General features: G+C 38.3%; 1 protein-coding gene across 2 annotated transcripts in view; it reads left to right on the top strand.

Moving 5' to 3' along the window:
- LOC115762604 (triple functional domain protein) overlaps positions 1 to 13,077 on the top strand; it is a 61,632-nt gene that overhangs the window by 12,079 nt on the left and 36,476 nt on the right. Inside the window, exon 6 of one of the 2 annotated variants that reach the window (XM_030704897.1) lies at positions 25 to 228. In XM_030704897.1, coding sequence (XP_030560757.1) covers positions 25 to 228 — 204 coding nt within the window. Of the gene's footprint in view, positions 1 to 24; positions 229 to 7,895; positions 8,445 to 13,077 lie in introns of those variants that run through there. The other variant, XM_030704898.1, reaches the window with a different exon arrangement.

Genomic DNA, 13,077 nt, shown 5'->3' with positions numbered 1-13,077 from the left:
TAATATATATTTTATATTTTTCAGATTTGGGTTAAGAAACTGCGTGAGGTCATGCAGGAAACTTGTTTCTCGGGCACCTCGCTGACGTTGCCAAAGTCACCGGCCAAGAATTCGGGCTCCTCGCAGCGTTCCTCGCGTGATCTGGACGAACCACTCACGGAGAATGATCACGACCGCTGCTCCCTCGCCAGCTTTGGCTCGGGCAATACCACAGATAGTGATAATAAGGTGAGTTTTTAATTTTCTTCATTCCCACTTTTTCAATTGGCTAACATTAGTTAATTTTACACATTTAACAGCCATTATAGTTAACAGCTGTTGTCTTAACAGCTTCTCCTTTACAGTATACAGCATAACAGTTGAGTTTACTGTTAACAGCTGTGGCTCAAACTATTACATTATAACATTAGATTCAGCTAATATTTTGAAATGTCCGTTGACAAGATTGCCCCCTGTCCGTTTAACCATACAGTGTCCATTTGAAAGCACACAGCTTAGCAGCATTTGAACAGTAGCCATGTCTGTTAATTTATCTATCACCAGCACCTTAACAGTTGATTCGTCTGTTGTCTTAACAGCTTCTCCTTTACAGTCTATAGCATAACAGCTAAGTTTACTGTTAAATTAATAGCAAAGCCTCAATTTGTTTCATTTTGTCTGTATATGGGTAACATTTGATTCGTCTATTTTTTTTAAACTGTTGAAAACACGTCTCTCTGTTCGTTAAACCTAACAGTTTCCATTCGACAGCTTACAGCTTAGCAGCATTCGAACAGTTGCTCTGTCTGTTAATTTTTGTCTGAACAGCACCTTAACAATTACATTGTCTGTTAAGTTTAGTCTAAGCAGCACCCTAACAGTTACTCTAGCTGTTAATTTTTGACTTAGCAGCAGCCTATCAGTTGGTTTGTCTGTTATCTTTGTACAGCTTAACAGTCTTCAGCGCTGTTAAAGAGCTAAAAGCTTTTTACTTGGTTTTGTCATGTGAAGCTCTTTTGCTTTTATGGTCCTACCTCAAAAGAAACGCGCGTATGCCATTCCACTCTCTCTGCCTCTCTCTCGTTCTCACTCTCACCTCGCTTACTCTCAGCTCATCATTCGGCTCTTAAGGATGCTGCTGCTGACTTACCATTGGCTGTCACTGAACTAGTTTTTCGGCTCGTCGGCAATATGTTTAAAATTCATAGCAGGATTTAATTGGATTTTTCTCGCTGTGCATGGCTGCGTGTGTGTGTGTGCGCCTGTTTTCTTCATATATTTGTACTGCTAAGTTTTTCGCTTTTTAAATTGCAAAATTATTAAAGAAATTGAAGGCAAGCTATATTTTGCGCACAACTGCTGTTAAGATCCTGTGCCAACTGTTTCGGCAAAGCTTTTGCGTGATTTTTGAATAGCTTTTTGCCGCGCATAGATAACAGTGTGTGTGTGTGAGAGAGAGCGAGAGGGAGGGAGTCAAAGAGAGCTTTTGCCGGACGTACGTTACGTATACGCAACGTTTGGCAGCTGCTAGCGCTAATTGGCAGTTAGCCTTGCTCTCTCTCGCTCGCGCTCGCTTATGCTACCGCTCTCTCGTATTGAGAGCTTTTCTTCTTTTTTGGCGGTTCGCACGCTGTTTGTTGTTGTGGCAGCTCGCACCCGCTGTTGTTGTTGTTGTTGTTGCTGTTGCTGTTTACGTTGTTGTCGGCTTCGTTGCGTAGCCGCCGCTGGCTGCTGCTCCAGTTGATTCGCAGAGTTAAAGCCAATAGGTTCGCTGTTTGTGTCGTTGCCGTCGCTGTCACTGTCGCTGTCGCCGTCGCTGTCTCTTCCTAAAGCTTCGCAGCTGCCTGCAGATGCGCGCCCGGTCAAACGCCCGCGAACGACGCTTCTTGGCGTCTCCGTTGCAGCAGCCCCCCCTACCCCTCGGTCCGTCAAGTGGCCAGTCTTAACTGAAACTGTCACTGAAAATCGCTGCGCTGCGCTGAGCTGCGGCTAAGTTTTCCACTTCAAACGAAATTTCCCATTTTCCTCTCAAATTTCGAGCGGAAACAGCGCAGGAAACCCAACAAAATAAATATAAATAAATATCAAAAGAAACAACAAAAAAAAAACCCTTCTTAAGTGGCCAACAAATTGCTTTTAATCAGCTGATAAGATAAACCATTTCTGAGTATGCCGAGTGTTATATCTATAAAAAAAAAAAAACAAAATTATATAAATAAATATTTGTAAAAGTCAATAAACAAATCAAACGATAAATTCGAGAATTTCAAATCAAATTCTAGAGCAAAGCCAAAGCCCAAGCCCAAAATCTCACAGGAATATGCCCGAAAAAAACACTAAATTGTTATTAACAATATTTTAGCGTAAATAAATATAAATAAATTTATGTGCAGCCGATGTCAACAAACAGAATTGAAAACACGCCTGGCCGAAAATAAATAAATATGCACAAGTATTTTTCATAAATAGCTGCCACTCGAACTAAATGCAAAAACCTCTTAAAACCATCAAAATATATTTAACCAGAAAAAGGCCGAATATGAAATACACTATGAAGAACAGAAGACTTCAAGGCACTTTTTAGTGCTTAGAAAGCGCTAAAACTGAGAGACTAGTTTGTAGAGCAAGAGATAGATAGACTATATGGACTGATCTGCCGATGTTGATCAGGAATATATATATACTTAATATGCACAGAACACAGCACGTTATTCACTTCATGGCAAAGTTAATATACCCTCTGTCAGTGTATAGAAAAGTAGTATAGAAATGTATAGAAGGCATTATGGATGCTGCTTATAAAAATGTCTGCAGCTAAGCTCCTGGGAGTTGAGAGGGGGGTTGGGCGCAAGCCACGCCCCCAAATGCCATGCACAATTTGCGCTGCCTTTGACCTTTTTCACGCCTTTAGCTACTTGAGTAGCAGTTTTATTTGGCGGTACGTGTTTTCGCTTTCATTCGCCTCGTCTCTCTCTCTCGCCCCCTCTCTCGCTCTCTCTCTCTCTCCCACTCTTGGGTCGGCGCCCGGAGCGCCAGAGACTTGAGACTGTTTGGTTTTGGGTCCTCGCCAAGTGCCGCTGTCAACTGAGCTGCACTCCACGCATATTTGTAATATTGATAAATATGCTTCATAATATTGATAAATGTTGAGACATGCTTTTTGGGGCATAAGTAGAGAATTATAGCTGATAGATGCAGCCAATTTGGGGTGGGAGCTATCATATAGAATCTGTCAAAAGTATCTCACCCCCAAAGATGGCACGAGAAAAACTTTTTTTAAAGGTAAAGCCTTGCCATACTTAGGCATTGAAAATTGGAAAATGATCGGACCTTAGAGACCGAAAACCAAGAATGTTATTATGAAGCATTAGAAAGAAAATTTAAAACAGATCGGACTTTAGAGACCGAATTTAATCAAGAATGTTAGCGTGAGGCAAATGAAAGAAGAAGTTGTTCTTATGTGTAAAGACAAGTTGGAATATTTTAAATGCCAAATGGGCTTCGTTCAGGGCATTTCTGAGTCGTCTACTGCCAACTAATGCACTCTTCTTTTTATACCTTTTTTCAAATTCCCGATACAATTAATTGCACGCTAAGCTTAATGCATTTTAAAACAGATCAGCATTGCAAATGTTGTACAATTGTTGTTGCCATGACACGACATTGTTTTGGCCGTTATAATTATTATGATTGTTGCCGCTTGTTGCAATTTAAGTTTGCGTCAAATGGGCTCGGTCAATTTCTATTCAAAGTACAACAATTTACAAACTAAATACTATAGATATATATAAATATGCTTGCATGCATTTTGCAGCGGCTGTCGAGCAAAAACAAATGCAAAATATATGTTTTATAGACGAGGCATATCAAGATGCGTATAATTTGCAGTCTTGGTTTAAGCACAAGAGATTTATTGCCAGAATTTGCATGCTAGAAAAAGCGTAAAACGTTCTGTTTAAGTTCAAGTTGATTTATGTTTGTTGCGAATTTTTAAAAAGCTGCAAATTTGATTTAATTTTAATAATTGTTTTTTATTTAATTTCCCTTTTCGCAACTTCCGCTTGGACATTATGAACTTGATTTCAAATGCGAACCAGCATCCGCTTTGTCGCAGCCCTTCGCCCTTTCCCTTTGCCTGGCGCTGATGTGCGCATTCATTTGCACAAATTGAATTAACTTGGCTTTGGAGTGAATCTTATGAAAGTATTAGCAGCTCAGCTGAGCCGTTTGTCAGACCCAACGACAGAATCTGTCAAGAGATGGCCCCGTTGTTGTGCTTCTTCTTGTCGTTTATTATCCAGAACTTATTGTGTGCATCTCTTTTTGTCGAAATAATGTGCTGAGTCCATTTAGCGAAATTATCTGAAGCTGAAGACTTGACATTTAATAGATATATTCCTGTACAACATGCACAGAACGAACGAACGTACTTATCATTAATTTTTTCTCGATATTTTCCAAATTCTGATTATCGATAAATATCGATTTCTTGTAGGCTATCGTTCTGTATATCAAGATTGTAATGGTAAATCCTTGCGCCTTGGAAAAAAATACATAGAGCGAGCTTAACATTCTTTTTCTCGATATCTTTCATTTTAAGACTATCGATAAATATCGATTTTGTGTAGGTTATCGTTTTGTATATCAAGATTATAAATATAAATCCTTATTATCAGCCTATCATTATTTTTTTCGATGTCTTCCATATTCTGATTATCGATAAATATCGATTTTTAAGGTTATCGTTCAGCTTATCAAGATTGTAAGGGTAAATCCCTTATCTTGGCATGTTCAGACTTTTTTACGCCATATTTTAGCTCTGAGATCGAACCAAAAAGACTTGGGCCTGTGCTTAGTGTATCTTCTAGTCGTATACTCCCGACCAAAGCACTCTTGTTGAGACTCCTTCTCGGCGCGTGTGTGTTATAAAGTGGCAAAGTTTTTAATGCCGTTGGCTAAATTTGAGCCACAAAACTCTGAAGCTCTTTGCGTAGATCCCACCGATTTTCCTGCTTCGTGCCGATGCCCCGTAGCGCACAGCTGTTCGCTACGCATTTTCCACATTTTCCCCGCACATTTTCACAGTATTCAATTTGTTTTTTTTTTTTTTTTTTTTGTATTTTTTTCAAAATGGCCTCTGCGAATTTCCACCAACATATGCCAATTTTCACGCGTACACGTAAAGTTAACGGACGTCTATTTAACCTTTCATTTTATTTAAATTTCATATACCCTACTCAAAACTGAGCATATTGTTTGCGCTAGTTTCTGATGGACAGCTTCTTGTTGATTTCCGCTTAGTTTTTAGTTAGCTTTTGGTTTGTTTAATTGTTATCTGGCTGTAAATTTATCTGATGAATCCCTGAACTAATATGTCTGAGGCACAGATGTTCGTTTGGGCTTTTTTCTTGTATGTAAACAATTCGGTTTGATTCATTGGGTTTGTAATAAGCAAACAAATTGTTGTATTTAATCTAGTCAAATTGATCTATGGAACTATTTAGAGCCTAATCTTTTAGGTGTATATCATGTGGAAGAGTTAGATTGGGATAGAAGTCTAGTCTTTCAATAAATTCTCAATCTGATGCTCTTCTACTAAATTTATTCGAAGATTTAAATCATAATTTTGCTCTCTATGAGCTTACGCGGCTTAGATTAGTGAGCGTCGGACCTAGAAAAGAGAGGTCGCTGGTTCAAATTTAGCAGAAATGTTTAAATTATCAGCGAAACAACAATTAATTTGTTCTTTTATAACAAAAATCTCAGCAATTAATTGATTTGATTTTTATGTATTTTAATCAAGGTTTTCTTTGACAAGTTTAGATTAGTGAGCGTCGGACCAAGAAAAGAGAGGTCGCTGGTTCAAATTCAGCAGAAATGTTTAAATTATCAGCGAAACAACAATTAGTTTGTACTTTTATAACCAAAATTTTGTACTTTTAATCAAAATATTTCCTTGACAATTTTTTCCTATCTATAAGGGTATAAACTCTATCTTGCTTTTAGCACAAATTTATTTTCATATATTGTTTGTACTTTATTTTTACGCAAGCAATTTGGCATTAAACTATTTTCCCTAGCGTTGAGTTGGCTTTTCTTTTGTTGTTGTTGTTGTTGTTGTTGTTGTTGTTGTAGTCCGCTTCGCCGGCCGTAAATTATTGAATCATAATTGCAGTCGGGCACAATCGGTTCTGCCAAGTGGCGGCCGCTATGGCGCACCTGCCGCGACGCTGACGTTGGCGTCGACTGCGGCATAGGCAGAGCCAGCGCAAAAGTGTAAAAATAACAAACATTTTTACATATACTTATAAACAAAACGTGCGGCTGCCCATGAATTTTCAAGATAAATTTTCAAGCCAAGCGGCGGCAGCTTTTTAACTGCCAAAAAGAACAAAATGGGCAAAAAATTAGCAAAAATATCAAATATAAATTTCAGCCATGGTAGAAAAAAGGAAGAAAAAAAAACACTTCCATAATAAGAGCGTGATTGATTAATTCATTTAAAAAATGCAACACTTTTTTCTACTTAGAACAATTGATTAAATTTAATTGATTAAAATTAAATTAGTTTAATTAATGGAGAAACAAAATTAAACGAGGGAAAAATACTATATTGAATATATTTATATATAAATTTATATAAATATATATAAATAAATTGAAATAATTATAAAGAAATAAATAATAAATAAATTATATTGATAAATAATAAGTATAATTTATCTAACTTGAAATGAACAGAAAATTATTAGCAGCAATTATATATATATATAATAAAAATAAAACAAAAACAATAAAATACATTCAACTTAAATCAAATTAAACTAAACTTTTTCGATTTCTTGTTTTATCCGACTCTCGCAATTTTTTAATATATATATAAATTATAATATAATAAAATATATTACCAGCTTGTTTTCTACGTGAAAATGTTTTTATATATTATATTTTAAATATATTAATACATTTTATTTGATATATTTATATAAATATATTAATACAAAGAAAAAGACAACATCAATTAAATGAATCTAAACATTTGCTCACACTTCTTTTTCGTCCGATCCGACTTCATGCCCATATTCAAATGTTTATGTAGACTGAAATTTTCAATTTCTCACGAGCGGAAAATGGGTGGAAATGTAATATACAATTTGTAGAAAAAACAATTGAAGAATAGTAAGAAAGTTGCTGCTAAATAAATTATTCAAATAATTAATAGTTTATTAAATATACTAATAAAATAAAATATAATATATATAATGTAAAAAAAATAAAATATATATTATAAATAAAATAATATATATTAAATAATAAATAAAATAATATAAAAAATATACTACATATAAAATAATATGTATTAAATAGTATAAGAATGTTCTCATAGTCAAACTAGTTTGATATCACGTTCAGAAAAGCAGTGCAGTCAAAAATTGCTTATACGCCGCGTAGTGCTAATTGAATGACATTTGAAATTCGTGCAAGAGCCATAGGAAGAAAAAAAATTGTCGATAAAACTCAATTCGTAATAGATACAAATTGCAATGTCAGATTTGACAGGCGAATGCCCAGCAGAAGAACTGTGCTGTTCTGCCTGCATGACAGCCAATCGACGTGCTGCTTATGTATCCAGCAAATTCTCAACGAACACACACACACACAAATACACACACGTATACACACCTGGCACCTGGGCGGCCCCCCTTCAATTTGGATTTTGGGCTGCGGCTGTGGCTTTGGCTCTGGCACGTGGCACTTGGCTAAGGTTTAAAAATAAAACACGTTGACAACAAATCGATTTGTGCGCAGATTTATTGATAAAAACAACAACAAAAATAAACTCTACCAAAAAAAAATTAAAAGAGGATGTGTAATTAAAAAAAAGGAAAAGCAAAGCAAAGCAAAGTTTTGAAGCCATGAAAAGCGTTAAGAAATTTCTAAACGAACGCATCAACAGCGTCGATGCCGCCGATGTGGCCAGCCAAAAGAAGACGACGCTCGAGCGGCTCAAGTGCGGCAGCGATAGCCAGGATCAGGCGCCAGGATCAGCCGGCGGCGGCAGCCAGGATCAGGCGCCAGCATCAGCTGCCTCGCTGCCGAATACGCCGCTAGCGTTGCCGCCGCTGAGTGCACCCATCGCCATTGGAGATCCGTCGCCGTCGCCCTCGCTGGCGGACTCCGCACAGAATACGCCGCTGTGTACCTTGGAGGAGGATGACAGCACATCGCCCAAGCTGACCGCTACCGCCGCCTCGGCTGAGCCGCTCTGCCGTTCGCCCTTCACATTTCCCACTGTGCCGCCGGCAGCGGGCACGCCGCAGCAGCGCAAGAGTCGACGCAAGATCTCGCTGCCCTGGTTCCGTCAGTCGAGTGTCAGCAGCCACGGGACGCTCTCGCGGCAGCATACCATCGATACGCCCAGCTCCTTTCGTTTCTTTCGACAGCCCAGCAACAGCGGCTTCAAGGTAACAACCAATATTTCGTGCTATTCGCAGTGACAGGCGTTATGGGATTTAAATAAATATCCAACTCGATGTCAGCCTCAGAGATTTGGGCTGCTTTTGACATGTTTCCTATAACTAATTGGGTTATTTTAATGTTGTTGCAGGAATTTGTTGTGCATTTAATATATTTAATTTATCTTATCTATGCATCTATATAAATGTTCCTGTTCTATGTAATTATGTCGAAGGTTTTTTTGTAGCTCTTAGGCATTGCATATATATCGATTGAGTCGGATCGAGTCGCTATAACTTGTGTTTATCTATCCATCTATACCAATGTTCTATGTGAGCTACGCTCTTTGATCTGCAATAATCCTGATATTTGGTACAGTACTTTTCTGATGCTCTATATATACAATATATTACGATTCAGCCGAATCTGGCCACTATATCTTATGTTTATCTATCCATCTCTGAGAAGCAATGCTCCTTAAATTTGATACAGCAACTTTTTACTGCTTTAGATATAGCATATACTTCGATTCAGCCGTATCGAGACACTATATCTTATAGCTGTCATAGCAATTAACTGAAGAATGTTAAAGTCTTACCTGTTTTTGAAGATATCTTAACGAAACTCAGCATTTAGCTTATTTATTTTGTTCGTATCATTAACTCGATATCTTAAACATGTTTTTGTATAGAACTTATAGAATTTCATTTAAGTTTTTGTATGAAAAACTTATTTGTTGCTCGAGCTATCTCAGCCAAATCCAAGCAGCTCAATATAACATTCTTTAATTTTTATGGATTTTAAGATCCTATATAACATATAAACAATTGGCACAAATGTTAATAATCAGCATGTCTATAATCAGATCTAGTATGTATGGATTAAACTGTAAAGCACTTCTAGCATTCCCTCTATCCCCCTCCTCTTTTGTCTGCCCCCCCTTCATTTAGCTTTCGCATCACTTTTATCTTTTCTAGTGCCACTTTCCTGCTCATGACTTCTTTTGGTTGCTTGAGGCTAGTTTATCTTATAGCCTTTTGTTGTTCCCCAGTTGATTGTCGAGTGTTGTTGACCCGCTGCTACTGCTTGCCACGCCCACAAACAGGCTACCCCACACACACACACACACACACACACACTCGCGCACACTTCAATCGCATTGTCATCTCGATAAGCACATTAATCATACGCAGCGTTGTGCGCTAATTTATTTGCTTCAAGTCGCTTCAATTATTGTCAGTAGCCGCCCCGCTGGCTCTCGATATTCCCCTCTCTCTCTCTCTCTCTCTCTCTCTCTCTCTCTCTCTCTCTCTCTCTCTCTCGTTTGCTCTCATTCCATTTATGTAATTTATGAAGCGCAGCCAATCAGCACACCCGTTGTGCCCCCTCCCGTCCCCGCCTCTTTCCACTCCCTCCAACTGGCAAGTGGCACACATAATGTATTTATCACTTCATCAAGCCATGTAAGAGCTTATCAACATCTTTCTGTCGTTCTTGCATTGCACTCTGCTGTTGACCTTGCCTGCCATTTCCCTCCCCCCTTTGGTCGCCTGCCCCCTGCCCCTGCTAACATGTTTTGTCAATTTGGTGCTGAGTGATGACAATTTTCGCTCGTCGTCCCCGCCAGCTCGTCTAGTGGCTGCTTCCTGTGTCTGTGCAGCTGCTCGCAGCTCCTTGACAATTTGCGAGGCTTTTAATCAATTTATATGCTTCGCCTTAAATATGAAATTCTTTAGAAATTTAATGCTTGAATGCTGCTGAGTTTCAAAAGAAGTTGCAGCCAGCCCCTTGGTACGCTTTCTTTTCTTTTTGCTACATGCATCGCTGAGCTGCGGCTCACGGGGCGTATGCTCTATGCATTCCATTATAGCATACTTTTGCGTGTGCAGCACACACCCACACACACGCACACACTTGAAAAACGTGTCGTTGAAAACGTAAATTTGTTTTACGCACAACCTTAAAAAAATGCCCAGCCCTTGTCAGCTGCAGCTGAGCTGGGTTAAGCGCCTCACGTGCCGAGCGCCAACAGCAAAAAACATACAAACCAGAAAAAAAAAAAAAAAACGAGGCGGCAAGAAAGATAACAACTACAACAACATGAAGAAGAACACAAACTGACGACGCAGCAGCCGTTAACATAAAAATAACACAATGTTGCATAACACATAGAAGCACACAAAAATTGCTCTCGAAATGAGAGAAATGTCAAATTACAGATACCCTAACCTAAAGTATATTTAAAAGATTATAGGGAAATGTTTATTTGTGCTAAAGAATATCCAGTTGGTTAATTACTTTAGAAGTTAAAAAGCATCTACAAGTAATTGTTAGTTGATTATTAACTCTATAAGGCCTAGGGAGCTTATAGGATAGCAAATATAACTTATGATAAGGCATTCAGATTGTCTACAAAATGAAGTAAACATATATATCACGTACTTAAAACTCTTTATGCTTCAAAATTTAATTACTTAATTAATTACTAATTTAATTACTTAATTACATTTACTTAAGTATTTATAGTAATTTTGTATAAAATATAATTACTTACTTACATTTACTTAAGTATTTATGCATAGTTTGTCTATAAAATTAAATAAGTATATTTTCTTTTACTTAGAACTCTTTTTGCTTCAAAGTTTAATTACTTAATTACATTTATTTAAGTATTTATAGTATTTAAATATTTATAGTATTTAAGTATTTATAAACAGTTTAACTATAGAATGAATTAAATATATATATTTTTTTATTAAAGATTCCTTATACTTCATATTTCAATTACCATTACAATTACTAAACTATTTCTAGATTAAGTAAATCAAGTAATTGCTGGTAATTAAATCAATTTTATGGCTCATGCACCAGCCTAGTGTCCCGTTCAAGGCACCCTTCGACTTGTAGAGCACTTTAAAGAGCGGCAGATACTTGGCCAATGACGTGCAGCTGCCCCATTGTAATAGTTATGTATCTTGCTTTCATTTTTTTGCGTAGTTTATTTTGTTGTTAGCTGGATTTTATGACTGTAGCAGACGGCAGGCTGCTGCTCTCCCCCTCACTCGTGCAAATTATATGCAAATTGTGCAAAAAGTAGTCGCTGAATGTCAAAAGCAAAGCCCAAGAACTCATGGGTGCATAACAACTGAACATGCCGCCACAAAGAGTGCTCGACGAGCTGATATCCTGTAGACAGAATCAAAGATTGTGACTTCATTTGCTTTTTTCTCTATTAAGGTTTATGACTGCCTGTGTCAAAGCTTGTCTTAGCAATAGTATACCCCGCGTTACATATGTACAGGGTATAAAACGCAGGAAAGAAGGCCAAAAGTAAATAGCAACAATTTGTAAGTGAATTGTCGCCAGTCGCTGCGCACATAACTATGCAACGAAGCAAAAACTCAACTTGAAACTTGCAGATACACAACCAGAGAAATCACAGAAAAAGATGCAGAGCCACAGATACAGGCACAGCTAGAGATACAGATACAAATACAGCCACAGCTAGAGATACAGATACAGCTACAGATAGTATAACACTTATGCCTGCAGCTACAATTGCGTTGTAAATACTTGTACACATATCTGTGCCAAAGCCAGCTTAAGCTTTTATGATGGTCGTGGTGAAGAGAAGGACGATGGGGGCTCTGTGTGGCAGAAGGGGGAAAGAGGGGGCACAGCTTGGCTATAAAAATGATAGCATTGGTGGGTTGCAAGTCGTGGCAAGGCCACATGTCGAACACAATGCGTTGCCACAGTTTGGGGCAAAGCAATTTTCAATTGCTCCCCTGTCGACGGCCCTAAGTTAAACTCGCCAAAGAGTGTGTGACTGCCCATGTGTGTGTGTGTGTGTGTGCGAGTGTGTGTGTGCTTTGGGCCTGGGTCCATTTTTCATCTTGGGCATCGATAGACTCGTGCAGCCTCTGGCCACTGCTGCCCCTCTTACGCTTTGTAATTTGTTCTGAATGCCCATCGCTTCGGTATCTATTTCGGGGCACTGCCCTACACTTGGCCAGGCCAACAGCATTTGGGCTGTTCCGCCGCAGGCCAGCCTCTCGCTTTGTTTATCATCGGAGCCTGCTGGGTTCACTCTTAAATGCCGCTGGCAGCACATGTTTCGAAATGAACCTCTACAAAATGACTGCCGGGCAGATAAAATACTCGGACTTTCAAACGTTTAAGGCCGAAGAAATTGAAAAGTGTTGCAATTCGTTTCATATAAGACGATTAACTTAAAGTTATCGATAATTGAGCAGGCATAAAGGATCTCTCTCTCTCGCTCACTCTCTCTCTCTCTCTCTATCTCTCTCACTCTCTCTCTCTCTCTCTTACTCTCTCACTCTCTCTCTCTCTCTCTCTCTCTCTCTCTCTCTCTCTCTCTCTCTCTCTCTCTCTCTCTCTCTCTCTCTCTTATGTTAAATATTTTAGTTACTTTACAACACTAGCAAAGTTGCCAAAGTCCATTCATATGATGCACTTCCAGCACTGCTATTTTCTGTACTAATAATAAAAATCGTGTTTACAACACTAACTTATTTGATTTTCGTCATGTGATGCCTTATCAACACTGCCATTTTCAATTACGCCACTAACTTATGTGGATTATCATAATGTGAAGTTTTCTCCAACACTAATCTATGC

Source organism: Drosophila novamexicana, unplaced genomic scaffold (genome assembly GCF_003285875.2).
Source record: "Drosophila novamexicana strain 15010-1031.04,08,12 unplaced genomic scaffold, DnovRS2.1 tig00000644-arrow-pilon, whole genome shotgun sequence".
NCBI classification, from domain to species: domain Eukaryota; kingdom Metazoa; phylum Arthropoda; class Insecta; order Diptera; family Drosophilidae; genus Drosophila; species Drosophila novamexicana.
This window is presented reverse-complemented; position numbering and strand designations above follow the sequence as displayed.